Raw genomic sequence first — 14394 nt, 5'->3', positions numbered from 1 at the left:
TCAAGAGTTAGGTGTGTGTGGTGGTGGTGGAGTCCTGTACTCTGGAAGCCTGGGCACCTTTCTGTTAATGTTCGGCTGTTTGCTCTCGTCCCTCCAACCTCCATCTTTCTCCCTTCCTTTCTTTCCCTCTGCTTTCTCCTTGTTCTGCCTGCACAGTTTCAGTGCTCGGGATATGAAGACATCCAGGTCAAATAGACGATCCTTTTGCTTGACAGGAAGCGACTCCATGGATTCCTCGTTGACAGGCGCAGAAATGGAGGAAGTAGAGGAGAGGGGCTGAGATTCTGAGGGAGGAAAAAGTAGGGGAGAGATGAGGGGAGAAACTGTTGGAGGTGACTGAGGAGGAAGGGGAGAGGTGGGAGACGTGGGGAGGAGAGAGGGAAGGGAATTGCAGGAAGATGTAAGAGCCGGATGTGGGCTCAGTCTGTTTTCATCATAATCAGCTGACGGTTGCCGCACAACTTCTGTGTAGTGGAAGACTGGAGTTGGGATATCAGTCGGGGAGAGAGGAAGAGGGGGGGAGAAGGTGTAGCAGGAGGGTGAATGTGGCTCCAAACATGGACTGGGAGTGGGCGAGTGCAGATGGGACTGGGTGCTCTGTACCCAGCGAGAGATCTCCTGGAACAAATCCCCCGTCTCCTCCTCTTCCTCCTCTTCTGCCTCGTCCTCCTTCATGTCTCCCAGGTCCTCCATGCTGCCACCAATGGGCTCAGCAGGCTCAGGGAGGATGTAAGTGTTGCGCTTCCAGTGAGACAGATCCAGTATCAGCTTAGGTTCTGAGTAGTGTTGAGGCTTGCCCTCCCTCCAGGCAATTTTATCCAGATATGAGGGAGAGCCCACTTTATAGTCACAGGAGCGGCCGCAGTCCAGTTCCCCCTGCCCCAGACCACAGGGCCGCTCCAGAGAGGAGTGGGAGTTTTCCAGGAAGCGTTCAGCCGAGCTGCTGTGGGAATATTTCCGTGGGTCCACCTGTTAAAGACAGACAGAGGGAAGCAGGTGGGGGAGGAAGATGGTGATAAAGTGAGGAATTAATTTTGGTTGTATTATGTGATGAACTTCATTGACTGATAGTTGATTTCTTACTTATTGAAACAGCAATCAAATTTGACATCATAAAGTTTAAGACACTGGCAAAAATGCAGTGATGGTAACATTTAAGACCCACAATGCAGTAACAGCGTTTACACCAGATCAGGCTGGATGTTGCAAGAAATATGCAGGATAATAATGGTAAATAATAATCAAAAACAGTTCAAATTATCCAAAAAATATAATATTACAGTGTTGTGATATTAAGGCTGCAGCTATGAGCTAAATCCTTGATCACCTTTAACCTTATCAGCTTCATCAGCTCCATCACAACTCTCAGTGCATTTTATTCAAATAAGATCATGTTGCATCAAGCATAAATCAGTCAGTACGAGAGAAAATGACAAACCTGCGCCTCCTCTAAGAGTGAGGTGGAACTGGCCCTGGGGTCCCTCTGCACCTCCTCATCCTCCGTGGTGTCTCCAAGGTCAGAGGTCACGTGGGCAGGGGGCATGCAGCGGCACCTCCCGCCCGACTGCCGCCAACACACATCTGATGATAAACTGTTCTCATACCTGCAGGAAGGTAGAAATTAAGCACTTGTAGTCTTATAATAACATGCATTCACAGTATCTGCATTTAAAACATGAGCCTACACACCTCTCCCAGTGGATGCTGGAGGCCTGACTGTTGCTGAGGCTCTGCTCGGTGATGAGGTTGTCCACCAGTTCGTCCTCGATGTGGAAGGGGTGCGAGGAGGTGGGCTCGTCCTCTGGACAGGAGTACTGCTGGAGAAAGGCATGGGGCAGGGCTGCTTCAGCCGTCAGACGATCCATGGGGTTAAAGGTCAAGATCCTCTCAAGGAAGTCCACAGCTGGAGAGGAGAGGGAGAGGGGATGAGTGAGGGAGGAAGAGGAGGAGGAATAAAATGCAACAACCATGATGTTTGTTTCATTGTATAAAACATTATGCGTCAGAACCTCTACACACTATAGTTTATCCTTTCTCTATCCTTCACGGCTCTGAGAAACCATTACGCTTATTTGCCCCCCCCCCTCCTATTTCATACTGCTTGACCGTCCTCTTCATTGCACTGCTCGCTTCCCTCTGCTCACCCTGAGCATCCACTTCAGGCAGCAATTCAGAGAAGGGCTTCTTGACTCTCCATCCTCGACTGACATATGAAGGCATCACCTGAGGAAGGATGACAGTGGGGTTAAGATGAGCATGTTCTGTTGAGGAACCTTTAACTACGGCTACACTCATTTGTGTCTTTTGTAAAATGTAAATTCAATACATTTCAAAGTGTATAGTATTTATGTTCATCCCACATGTTTCACAGCAGTAACATGGTTTGAACAACTAGTTGCGCATATTAAGGTGCAGCTTCTTACACACTCCTGTGTTCCTCAAAATCAAACATTCGACAGGTTTGTCATGAAAAAAGTCTCATTATGTGACTCGGACCTATGACCCCTGCTCTAAGGTTTGTTACATCACAAATCTGGGCTGTCTGAACCTGTTGTTTTTCAGACTGATATTTGTTTACTGCAGTGTTAAGGTGGAAATAAACAACCACACTGCAGACAACACGTCTTTGATTATATGAAAGGCACAAGGGGAACATGTTAGTATGTTTAAAAACATGATTTTCACTGAAAGAGGACTTTAAATTCACTTATTATCTCCGTCTCTCACGTCACGTGCCAGCAGCATTTTTATTAGCATTTCTTAAACAACTTGCAACATTTAATAATGTTAGTAATAATAATAATTGCCTTCTTATCAGATTAAATGTTTAAATTCTGAAGTATTACTATGGCTCTGTTGTATTAAAGGAAGGAATTGGTGTTGTTACTAAATAAGAGCAGCAGGGGGCAGCAGTATCAACTGAATGTCTAACTATATCTATTTCATTTTATCACCATTATTATTCTCAGTGCTCACACTGTTTCCACCTCTACAAAGAAAGTCTTTCAGATATGGCGGAGGTGGAGTCTCCCTGAACAACACTCATTCGTCTTCAATGTGAGGTCTCACCTGTAGCAGGTCTTGTCTGTCCTCCTCTCTCAGCACCGGCACTGTGTCCAGGATCAGCTGCATCTGTTCCAGCTCGTGAGCTCCTGCAGAGGGAATCAGCCAACGAGAGGCGAGCAAAGGAGGAGACGGAGATCAGTTACATAAGCAGAAAAAAAGGCCAGCTAAAATCAAAGAGACATCATTGGGAGCTGTGAGCTGTCCAGACAAGGACATAGTCAAATTAAAATCAGTTTCTACAAAATTTGCAATGATAAATCACAAGTATTATATTTGCTGTTTAAATTAAAATTCCTCATTTGATTGTTATCCTTCCGACAACTGATGGAGAAAAACTAATGTCAAGGAGTGAAGTGCAACATGCTTAAATCTTTTTAGCTCAGAGTCATACAACACCCTGGCCCCTCAAGGAAATAAACAAACATTTGAAGTGTATTAGGATGAGAAAACATTGCTTCGCCTCTAAACCAAAATAAATTGTGCCATGTGACCTGTGGTTCTTAAGTGAGAAGAAAGTAAAAAATCTATTTTTCTAGCAGAACGCCAGGGAAGCAATAATGCCACTGAGTTTATGACATCATCTCTCCTGTGGTGTAGCGGGGCTGGTGGAGGTCAAATCAACCTGTCAGGATAAACTACATCTTTCATCATTGGTATTCCGGTCAGACAAAGAAGTAGCCTGCTGAACAACGGCATGAAGCATCTTCAGTGGAGGACAGTAGGAAGAATATTTCTCCTCAGCTCTTATTTGATGCCACCTTTCATACTTTGAAACAGTCGCTAGGTAACTTCCTTTGAATCTCTGCAACTCAGATCTTTAGCCAAGGTAATATAAAAAATAAAGGATGTGTTTTAATAAAAATTTATATTCTCAATTCATGTAGCTGCTCATAGACGACTGATTTTTATGCTTCTGCTGCAAGATCACCCAAACAAACTTTGCATAGATACATATATATGTACATAATATGTACTTAAATGAGAGTAAAACACACCAGACCACACAGATGGGCAAAATAATCAAAAATACCAGAAAGTGAATCTGGAAACCTGCGAGTTCCTCGAAACACATTTCCCAAAAAGGTCTTTTAGTATTGAAATGTCTCTGCTGACTGCTAATGATATGATCATAGTTTTTTGCGATCAAATTTACGACAAGCAATTTCATAATGTTTCTGTTAATCGCAATCGTGCTGACCTGGTTGGAGGTCTTGATGGCGGACTGCATGACAAACAGTATAAAGGTACCTGCAAACATCATGCGTCCAGTCAGCATCTCAGCCAGTATACACCCTGCGGCCCACATGTCTATGGCCTTGGTGTAGTTGTTGGGGGACAGGAGCAGACGGGGGGAACAGTACCACTTAGTCACCAGACCCTCAGACAGGTAGCCCTGGAGAAGAAAGGGAAGTGGTTAGTGAGAGATCAAATACAAGAAAAAAAAAGGAAAGTGCACCAGAACGTCACTCAATGCAGTGCACAGCTCCATCAAGGCCGAACAGTCCTCTTGAATTGAATCAGGCTGCTCAAAATTGTACATAGATAACAGTCACCTATATATATATTTATTATATTATTATTATTATTTCTTTGGAAATTCACAAAGATTTGTATCCGGCCCCTTATCCAGATCCGCACCAAAATGTAATGTCTTCTTCCTTCTTCCCTTGGCCCATTGTTTCACCAGGTTTCCTGGAAATCCTTCCAGTTGTTATTGTGTAATCTTGCTAACAAACAAACAAACCAAAACCAACATCTATTTTGTCTGAAAACAGGGTTAATACAAAGATTTTTGAAGAAGCTGAATTAGAATATATGTAAAGAAAATGTGTATTATGCAGCTTGAACACAATTAGAAGAAAGTGACTTGCTACAATTTGAGAAAAATGGTTACAAGATACTGTGTCAAAACCAAAATTACTAACACATATTCAAATCAAGCCCAGTTATGTATCTGTATCGTAAGTTGCAGCAAACTTATGGATGAGTTAAAGCTCTTTAGTTGCAAAGCTGACAACAGGAACTCTTACACTGGATGGTTTATTTGTTATTGTTGTTATATTTGGCTTCTCGCTTTCTTTCTTGTTCTAAATAATGGCGTCTATAAGCCTGTTATAGGCTGGACACATAATGTGCATGACACAATGATGAAAATAAATCCATCAAAGCAATCATCTGCATACAGGAGGAGTTCAGATTGATCATGTCACAATACAGCATGCAATCATTTTTTAAAGGAGTTGAAAAAAACATTGAGCTTAAGGGGATGTTTTCATTTACACCCACAAAGGCTTCATCATGTTGCGAAACTGGCTTCTGAATACGCTGCGCAGCAGAAAATGTATTCTCTGAATCTCGACCTGCAGTTACCCTGAGTTCCACTGAGTGTTTGATGCTCTGCTGTACAACAACATGCGGCCTCTCATTTAGAGACAGCTCCCTCCTGCCTCTTACTTTAGGAAATGTTCACCTTGTGAATAACGCTGATGATGCTCTGCATAGAGATGAGCCACAGGCAAACAAACTCACAAACTCTAACCAGATTTATTCAGGAGATGCTTTTGCCTGTTGTTACCATCAATGCTCTTTGTTGCCTCTTACAAATAAGTCCTCCTACATCATACTTGTTTTCTGACCTCGGATCTCGGATCTCTATCCAGTCGCAATACTACAAAACTAAATAACAAAATATAACTACAGCTGGGTTTACGCCATAGATTATATACGAAGATGGACGACATGATTTTTGTTTACATTTGTCAGCACGCCAAAATACGTTTTCGTAAGAATATGAGCCCCCAAAACGAGGCAAGGTTCCTTTTTTGAAATATCTACAATAGTTTCCTTCATCTCTCTACCACCTCCACCCCCACTGCTCTCCTCCACTTCTGCTCTCCCATCACCCTTCCTCCTTACATCCTCTGTTTTCCATATCCTGTCTCACCATTCATCACTCTATCGCTCTATCTGGTGCTGCTTCTTTGATCTATTTAGGCTGATGCCGTATAGACAGCAGTGTATTTAACCTGGCCCAGATGAGCTTTAACACTCAAGATGGATGTCAGAAATTACAGTTAACACCACCACAACATGACACTACAGAGGGCAAAAGCCTTCTGATAAATATGTTTTTAAGGTCTAACCCAAAAATGGATGTAAACTTCACTTCACGTCTGAAAAGAGAGTTTCCCCTTCGTTTTCGGAAATGGTTTAAAAAAGGTAGTGAATTGTTTTTAAATCAGCAGGTTAAGGGATGACTCAAATTGTGTTGAATGATAGATCCACAGCTATATTGAAGGTGTTAATAAAAAGCTACGACTTGAGAACACTTTGACAGCTCCCTGAGTCGTTCTCCTCTTTCTCGTCTCTTCGCACCTATGCTGCTCTTGTGCCTCCTCTGCTCCCCTGTCATTCCTCCTCTCCTCACCCCATCATTGTGTGTCTCTCACCTACTCCTTTTATGCTCTCAACTCCCTCTCTCTCTCTCTCTCTCTCTCTCTCTCTCTCTCTCTCTCTCTGTCTCTCTCTCTCTCTCCAGGCCCCCTCTGCCCTCGCTGCACCCCCCCCCCCCTCCATGTTCCTCCCTCATCACTGTGCCTTGTCTCCTCTGTGAGGGTGTGTGTGTGTGTGGCAGTGGATGACAGAGCAGAAACTGATGCTGAGTGCTCAGTGAAGGTCTGACAAATATGCTCTCTCCTTGTCTACTGTGTCGCCCCGTCTCTCCCACATTTCCTGATCATTGTCTAAATATGAGCTTTGCTTTCAGTGACTTTCAAGGACAGGCCATGCTTCATGGCTCCTTTTCATGGCTGGAGTATTATTCGATATAACTGATGATAATAAAGTCGGCCATAAAACAGCTTTGGAAAGAGTTTTACCCAGAAAAAGAAACATATGTTCACACATTATTTTCACAGATGTTTAATAATAAAAAAGCTTTATTGGTTTACTCCCCCCCCCTCCTCCTTTCCTGTTCTTCATTCCTTTCATCACCTCCTCAGTCTTGCAGAGACAAACCCGTCTTCGCATCACCTCCTACTTTCCTCTCCATCCGTTTCCCTCAATCTAAACTCCCCCCCACCTCACTGTTTCTCATTCTGCTACCCTCCCTCTTTTGTTCACACTTCACCCCATCTCTCCCTTTTCCTCACCCAGCATTCTCTTCTGTTTCTTCCCGTCTTCTTTTCTCGCCAGCTTCTGCTCCATTTTGCTTATTTTTAACTGTGCTGTGTCTTTATGTTTGTCCCTTCTTCTCATCTACTTTATTACCCCCCCCCCCCCTCCTTGGATCTCCTTCATCCAGGTCATGAATTATTTCTGGGCGGCTTCAGCGACACCTCCGCAGGTGACATTCACACACACTTGCAGAGAGACGCCATAAGCTCCCACCGGTGCTGACTGCAAACAACATCACAAATAATGTTTTCTGTGCCTTGGTTTCCTGCTCTCCATCATCTCCCCTCACCTGAGTAAATTTGTCTGTGGGTAGTCAGAGGCGCTCCACGAGACAACTCGTCAAACAGCCTCATTTCAATTCACTGCAGAGTCACAGTGACCTGACAAAACTGCTGTAAACACACTGACCATGTGAGATACTGTAGAGGCAATAAGAAAGTGTATCAAAATGGCAAAGGCCCGAAAAGGAACTTTTGGGGCAATAACAGATAGATAGTAAAAATATCGTTCATGGTGAGAACTATAAATCTACACAAGCCGGTTTTACTGTCACACGCAACACAATATGAAACCAATCAGAGTGCAGTATAAATGAGCCCAGTCTTGTTTTATAGCCCAATAGGAGGGTAACCACTATTTATGAATATCCTCCTCAGCTGTAGTCAGAGCTGCTCATCCATTACCACAAACCTCTGAAAAAGCAGCACAGCTCTGCATTATTAAATAAAAGAAATGATGCTATCAGATTCACTGCAGGCATCTGCTTTGGTGTCAACACTGCATCACAAATAGCCCCAGCATCATCTTGCACACACATCATCAAAAACACACAGCTACATAACACACACATCATCACACACACATACACACGTCATCAAAAACACTGCTGCACAACACACACAATTCTGGTCATGTTATTTTCTGCTAATGAACAATCTATCTATCTATCTATCTATCTATCTATCTATCTATCTATCTATCTATCTATCTATCTATCTATCTATCTATCTATCTATCTATCTATCTATCTATCTATCTATCTATCTATCTATCTATCTATCTATCTATCTATCTATCTATCTATCTATCTATCTATCTATCTATCTATCTATCTATCTATCTATCTATCTATCTACCCAGTGTAAACTCTGGACACTGTGTTCTCTGACAGACTGGGTTTATGTACTGTAGGTACACAGTGTGTGTGCACCCAACACACACACACACACACACACACACACACACACACACACACACACACACACACACACACACACACACACACACACACACACACACACACACACACACACACACACACACACACACACACACACACACACACCTCCTTCCTCCCTTTCCTTGTTTTTCCTCTTTGCCCATTGTGTCTTCTTTCTCCCTTTATACTTTTCACCTTTCGTACTCTCACCCCTCCACGACTCAAAATGCCTCACCATTGCTCCTCATCTGTTTTGTGCCTCCCACTTCAGTCGTTCCCCTTCATCCTCCCTCCCCCAAATGTACCTCCTGTGTCTGCACCCAGCTGGTCCCCCCCAGTCCCGTGCTTTGGGCTGACAAAGATCGCCTTTCACAACGGCTCCTCTCCTCATGCACAGACCCAGAGAGCACAAAAAACAATGACAATCAACACACACATCCTACACATCCTGCCCTGCCAGTGTAACAGCACTGCTGTGGGATCTCCTTGCATAATGACTCGGCACAGCGGAGCAGTAACTTGTCCCATTAATCTCTCACAAGCCTTCATCTACATTAGACAGGCTAATCACAGGGTTTGATTAGCACAGAACTTGATACCAGGATTGGGAGGACGATGTTCATAGCAGGGTTTGAGCTGGGGAGGAGGCCCATTGTGAAAGACACAGGTCGGCTACATTAGACGTGAGGATGTGTAATTGGAGAAACTGGTCGAAGAGAACAAGACGGCTTCTCAGTTTCTTCAGGAGCTGCAGCACTCACACACTTTTCAAGGTTTGAAATTTTTAAAAGTCTGACTGTATTAGGCTGTCAGTATACTATATAGAACTTTTGTTTTTCCCACATACAGACCAGTGATGTCACCTGAGATACCACATTGACGCATCAGACATATAAATTATTCCTTTGCGATTATGAGGCGGACAAAACGAGTGCAGGCCTGCTGATTCTCTACAAGGGGATTCTTTTTCTACAGCTTCCACATCGTACTGTCTCCATTGCAACACAAAGGACAGCGGCTTGTGAGCAGCTGTATGATAACCACACAGGGACAGATCTTACAGAGGAAGTTTCTATCTCTTTCCAGAGGTAAGGTTTTTAAATGACAATAATCTCCCTATAGACTCATTCATCAGTAGCAGATCAACCCACACTGTATCAGAGCAGAGAAGAGGGGCACATCTCGCTGTAGTACCTACTTTAATATTTACAGTATGATTTTCTTTTGGAACAAATATGAAAAATTCAAGATCAATGCAACCAACAGTATGTGGACAGAGATCTAAACCTTCACGCTGGCTCATCCTCTAAAGATGGTACATTTCGTAAATAAACATGAAACTTGTCAAGAGAGTGTGAATCAAACAAGATTAACGATCACAGGGGTTTGTTGGTCTCTCGTCAGAAATTGAACTTGGCACATGGGATGCATTTGCATGCCCCAAAAAAGATGAGTAAGAGTAATTAGGTTACGGCTGTAAAAGTTTGGGCATGTGCTGATCATTACTCTAAAACTCCAGCTTGCATGTCATTTCTGCTCATTAGTAAAAGTGTTTTTCTTGTGGATGAGCACTTCTAAAAAATAACTCGCCCAATTATCAGTATACAGCTGAGCCAACCGTTTATAGTTTTAACACTTTAGAAAGTTTCATGCATAAACATTTTTTTTAATCAGAATACAGTTAAAAGAGGAGAATCTGCACTGCATGTAAAAACACTGTAAACCTTCCTGAGACAGATTTCCACAACAAGAGATAACACCGTAAACTATACACGCCTCACACGATCTGTATATGTGTTTGTCTCTTTGCGCTCCTTGCCGTTTACCTTATGAGAATAGCGCGGGTCGACTATTCTCGCCAGCCCGAAGTCTCCGACCTTGAGCAGCAGTTGGTCCGTGTTGATGAATATGTTGGCCGGCTTTAGGTCTCTGTGCAGGACGTTCGCTGAGTGGATGAACTTCAGGCCCCTCAGCAGCTGGTAGAACAGCAGAGTGGCGTGACCTGTGCAAGGACAAAAGTCAGATATCAGGACAATGTCGTCTTGTACTTACAGTTATAACGTGTGATTATAACACAAAAGAATTAGAGAATGAATGAAAAGATACAAATCATAACCAATACGTTTTGTAATTCTGTTATCTTATCTAATCTTATCGTTTCGTATAGTTACGTATCATTTTATGTCGTAACGTATTGTAACGTATCATAACATATCATATTGCTTTGTCAATTGGAGTCAGAACTCCAGTAAAACTATTGGTGAAACTTGAAGTCAGATTTTTATCTGACCTGTATTGTTTCAAGTATATCATACCAGTCCTGTTGTGATACATTTGGATAGAGATGGATTTCAAAGTTCAAAGTTCATTCTTGACGTTGGAAAGAGGAATCAAGGAAATAATCTCATCACAAGGTCCATTTAGTGTCTTTTCTGAAGCTTTTGTATTTTATTGTATCATATGGTATGGTATTGTTTTTACTATCACGTCGTAGCATAGCGTCAATTGGAGTCATAGTTGAGGAAAACTTTTAGGTGAACCTTTGAGTGAGATTTTTGGTCCCCTTACCTGTGGGTAGTGGTCCTTGTTCCAGCAGCCGAGCCAGATCAGTCTCCATGCACTCCTGGACAATGTACAAGGCGCTGAGCTGGGTAGGGTCTCGGGGCAGCGGGCGTCCATATGGTGCCAAAACCTCATGAACCTGGACAACATTTTCGTGGTGCAGCCGATGGGTGATCTTGACCTCCCGCAGGGCATGTTTCACTGTCACGGCGTCGCGCATCACCAGCTTTTTAATGGCCACGCGCTGTCCGTTGCGCTGGTCCACAGCTGAGAGCACCAGGCCGGTGACACCTGAGCCGAGAGGTCGAAGGTCAACAAAGTGACCACTGAGGTCAAAACCATGGAGGAAGAGGGGAGTGTCCTGTCTGGCCATGATTGCTCAGTTTGGATCTCCACGATTTCTTTAATTATAACTGCTGTGTTATCGTCTGGTGCCACATCTTGCTGGTGAGTCCAGAATCATAACTAGACATTTCTTTGGGTAGCGAGTGCATGTGGATCTATGATCATGTAGCAAAGGCCAAAAATACAATGCAGACACTAGTCTGGCGAAAGATTGTGACAGTTTTAGGAGCCCAGAAATGTAATCATTCCTCAGGGCTCAGAACAAGTTGTGCATCACTTTACCTCCTCTTCGAATCCTGTGTGGGCAGATTCCTATTAAATCTCAATTTTATCAAACCATTTGCTGTCAATGTTCATATTTGAATTCGAGTGGCTGGGCCCCAAAATAAAAGGACCCTCAGAAAGGATCAAAATAGATTAAGCCAAGTGGAACGATTTCTAACATTTGCTTCAGTCAATGACTGTGCGCCTACGGATTTGAACATATTTTATCTACAGAACCTTTCCAGCTCTAAAAAGAATTAATTTGCCTTTCACTGCTGTACGGATGTTATCTGATGCTGGAGTCTGCTGCAGGGAGACACTAATAATCTCTGTACTTCCTTCACGGACAGATAGTCAGAATATCAGTGAGTCTTATTAATACTACCCAGGGCAGGGGTATCCATAGAAACAGCCCTCTGTGTGGCTGATCCTGCTCTTTCATGTGTAGATGCATCATGGGACAGCAACAGGCTCTGCACTCCTCTCCCTTTCTGCACACTCTGCTATTTGCTACAAGTCCGTAATCCTCATTGGCCGCTCGAAGCCTTCGATGCTGAGGCAGGAGAATCGGAGGGGGGGGGGGGGAGGCGGAGTCGTGCGTTTTAGATTCAATGAGGCTCTGTCGGCTCCTCCTCTTCCTCCATGATACCAGAGTGTCTCAGTCAGTCAGTAAATCGGCACCCAGTCACACAAGTTCATTGAGGGTGAGATCCACGGTTGGACAGCGGGCAAATCCGGAATCTGTGGTATAATCCCTCAGTAATCTGCTTCCTGTTGCCTTCTCATGCATGTGGGGATTTTAGCATCAGGCCAGCCCTGGAAAGATAAGGCTGCTAATAGCTGCGTTGCTCAGTGCATCTGCTGCTGCTCCTGGGGGAGGAAAAAGAGAGAGAACAGAGAGACAAAGGAAGATGAAAGTTACACAGCAACAGTGGCTGTGTGTCATGAGGGTCTGCGACGCTGGAGAGTTACATAACACTGAATGGCAGTGTAACCTAATCTACACCAGTAATTTCATGTGCTCAGAGAGGGAAGTCACATCCGCTCAATGAGGCTCTCATAACTGATGAAGCTGTGGATGTTTCAGAGCAGAGAGACAATGGAGCACAGTAGCATGTGTGTCAATGGAAAGTCAACTTTGTATTAGTTCTTTCTCTTTCAGCTCTTATTTTCAGGAGTGGTACAAGTGGACATACAGGCAGATCTGAGGAAGCCTTTTGGACGAGATGGGAAATGTCTTCATGCAACACAAGCAGCCCCCCATGGTTTCAACTCCTGAAGAGACCGTGGTCCGGACGACTGAGAATCTGCACAGATGTATTTCAGCTCTTATATTTCCACTCCTGGTGTGAAACAAAAGCTTTGAACCTCCTGCACCCTCAGATCCGCGAGCTGCAATAACTCAAACAATCCATCAATCCATAAAACGAACCTTGTTGCTGTCGAAGGACTGGAGGCCACCTTGAGTATTTCCTCTCTCTCTCTATAGTCCTTGCTAGAAATGGGTAACACGCACCAAGAAGCCGCACTCCTGCTTTTTAACACACTTCCAAACATACTGGAGTTAGCCTGAGTCAGTCGGAGGCTGTAAGGTGAGAACAGGGAGGGAGAGGGAGCATTGACAGTGGTGCTGGGTGGGAGGTGCAGCACTGGGCTAACTTTATAAATAATGCATCACCACAGAAGATGGCACTTGCTGTTCTCTCTTTCTCATTTATTCTCCATATCTTTCTTCAGGTTATGCAACGATATTAAACATTATGAATAAGAGTTATTAACACAGTCTCAATCCGGTGCAATGAAATATGGTGTGAATGTGACCCGGGTTAGAAAAGACACAATTGGGTTTGAATATCCTGCAATTTGGGTTGTGGAGAAAATGGAACTGTACTTTAGACTTGGTTTGGGCTAATATTACTGTAGGTGATAGCAGATGGGTGCAAGCAAGGGTGCACCCCCCCCCCCCCCCCCCCCTCTGGCTTTGTGCAGCTGTGCCCCTTGTGTTTTTATTCCTAATGTCTCTCTCACATTGCACTTCCTCACAGTCGTTTTGTCTGGAGCAGGGAGCCGCTGCATCCTCTCCGCACACTGGCTTCGTGCAGCTGCCTTTGTGTGTCAACATGCGCTCCAGTGACGCCCCTCGCGGAACAAACACACAGGATGGAAGTGCATGTGATAAAGCACGAAAAGAAAAGTACAAAGGGGTCTGTGCAGCTTCTCTTTTACGGCCCCTCCGCCGCCACTCGAACCGCAGCACCACTTTGTTCTATCCGCGATAACAAGGGGAAAGAAAGAACGGAAGAAAGAGGCGAGATAACAGCAGCACCCACCGGAGTATCACGAGCATCAGCAGCCGCCGCAGCCGGAGACAAAGATCCGAGCAGGAGATACGGGTCCTTGGGAGAAGCAAGAAAGTGAGACACACACACAGAGGGAGGCAGCATCTCTCTCTCTCTCTCTCTCTCTCTCTCTCTCTTTCTCTCTCTCTCTCTCTCTCTCTCTCTCTCTCTCTCTCTCTCTCTCTCTCTCTCTCTCTCTCTCTCTCTCTGTGATTCAGATGGTGATATGCGGTGGGGGGGGTGGGGTAACAGCAGGAGGAGGAGTTGGTCGTGGGGGGTGATCCGCTGAGATGAGATAAGCCGAAGGATGCGTTAGTTACAGCCGGGTACTGTGTGGGCGACTGTCTGCTCTGTGTCAGCGGAGGATCCCCCCCCCCACACACACACTGCACCACTGATGATGAGGTTCTCTCTCTCTCTCTC

The 14394-nt window shown here is 44.4% G+C and overlaps 1 protein-coding gene across 1 annotated transcript; it reads right to left on the bottom strand.

The window, feature by feature from the left end:
- mapk4 (mitogen-activated protein kinase 4) lies at positions 1–11396 on the bottom strand. Its single transcript, XM_061072063.1, has 8 exons — positions 11030–11396; positions 10288–10463; positions 4315–4459; positions 3070–3152; positions 2145–2223; positions 1690–1903; positions 1439–1604; positions 1–969 (listed from the first exon to the last, which is right to left on the bottom strand). The coding sequence occupies exons 1-8, from the start codon at positions 11394–11396 to the stop codon at positions 1–3; spliced, it is 2199 nt and encodes a 732-aa protein (XP_060928046.1).
- Between the last annotated feature and the right edge of the window lie 2998 nt (positions 11397–14394).

Source organism: Limanda limanda, chromosome 5 (assembly GCF_963576545.1).
Source record: "Limanda limanda chromosome 5, fLimLim1.1, whole genome shotgun sequence".
Taxonomy (NCBI): Eukaryota; Metazoa; Chordata; class Actinopteri; order Pleuronectiformes; family Pleuronectidae; genus Limanda; species Limanda limanda.
This window is presented reverse-complemented; position numbering and strand designations above follow the sequence as displayed.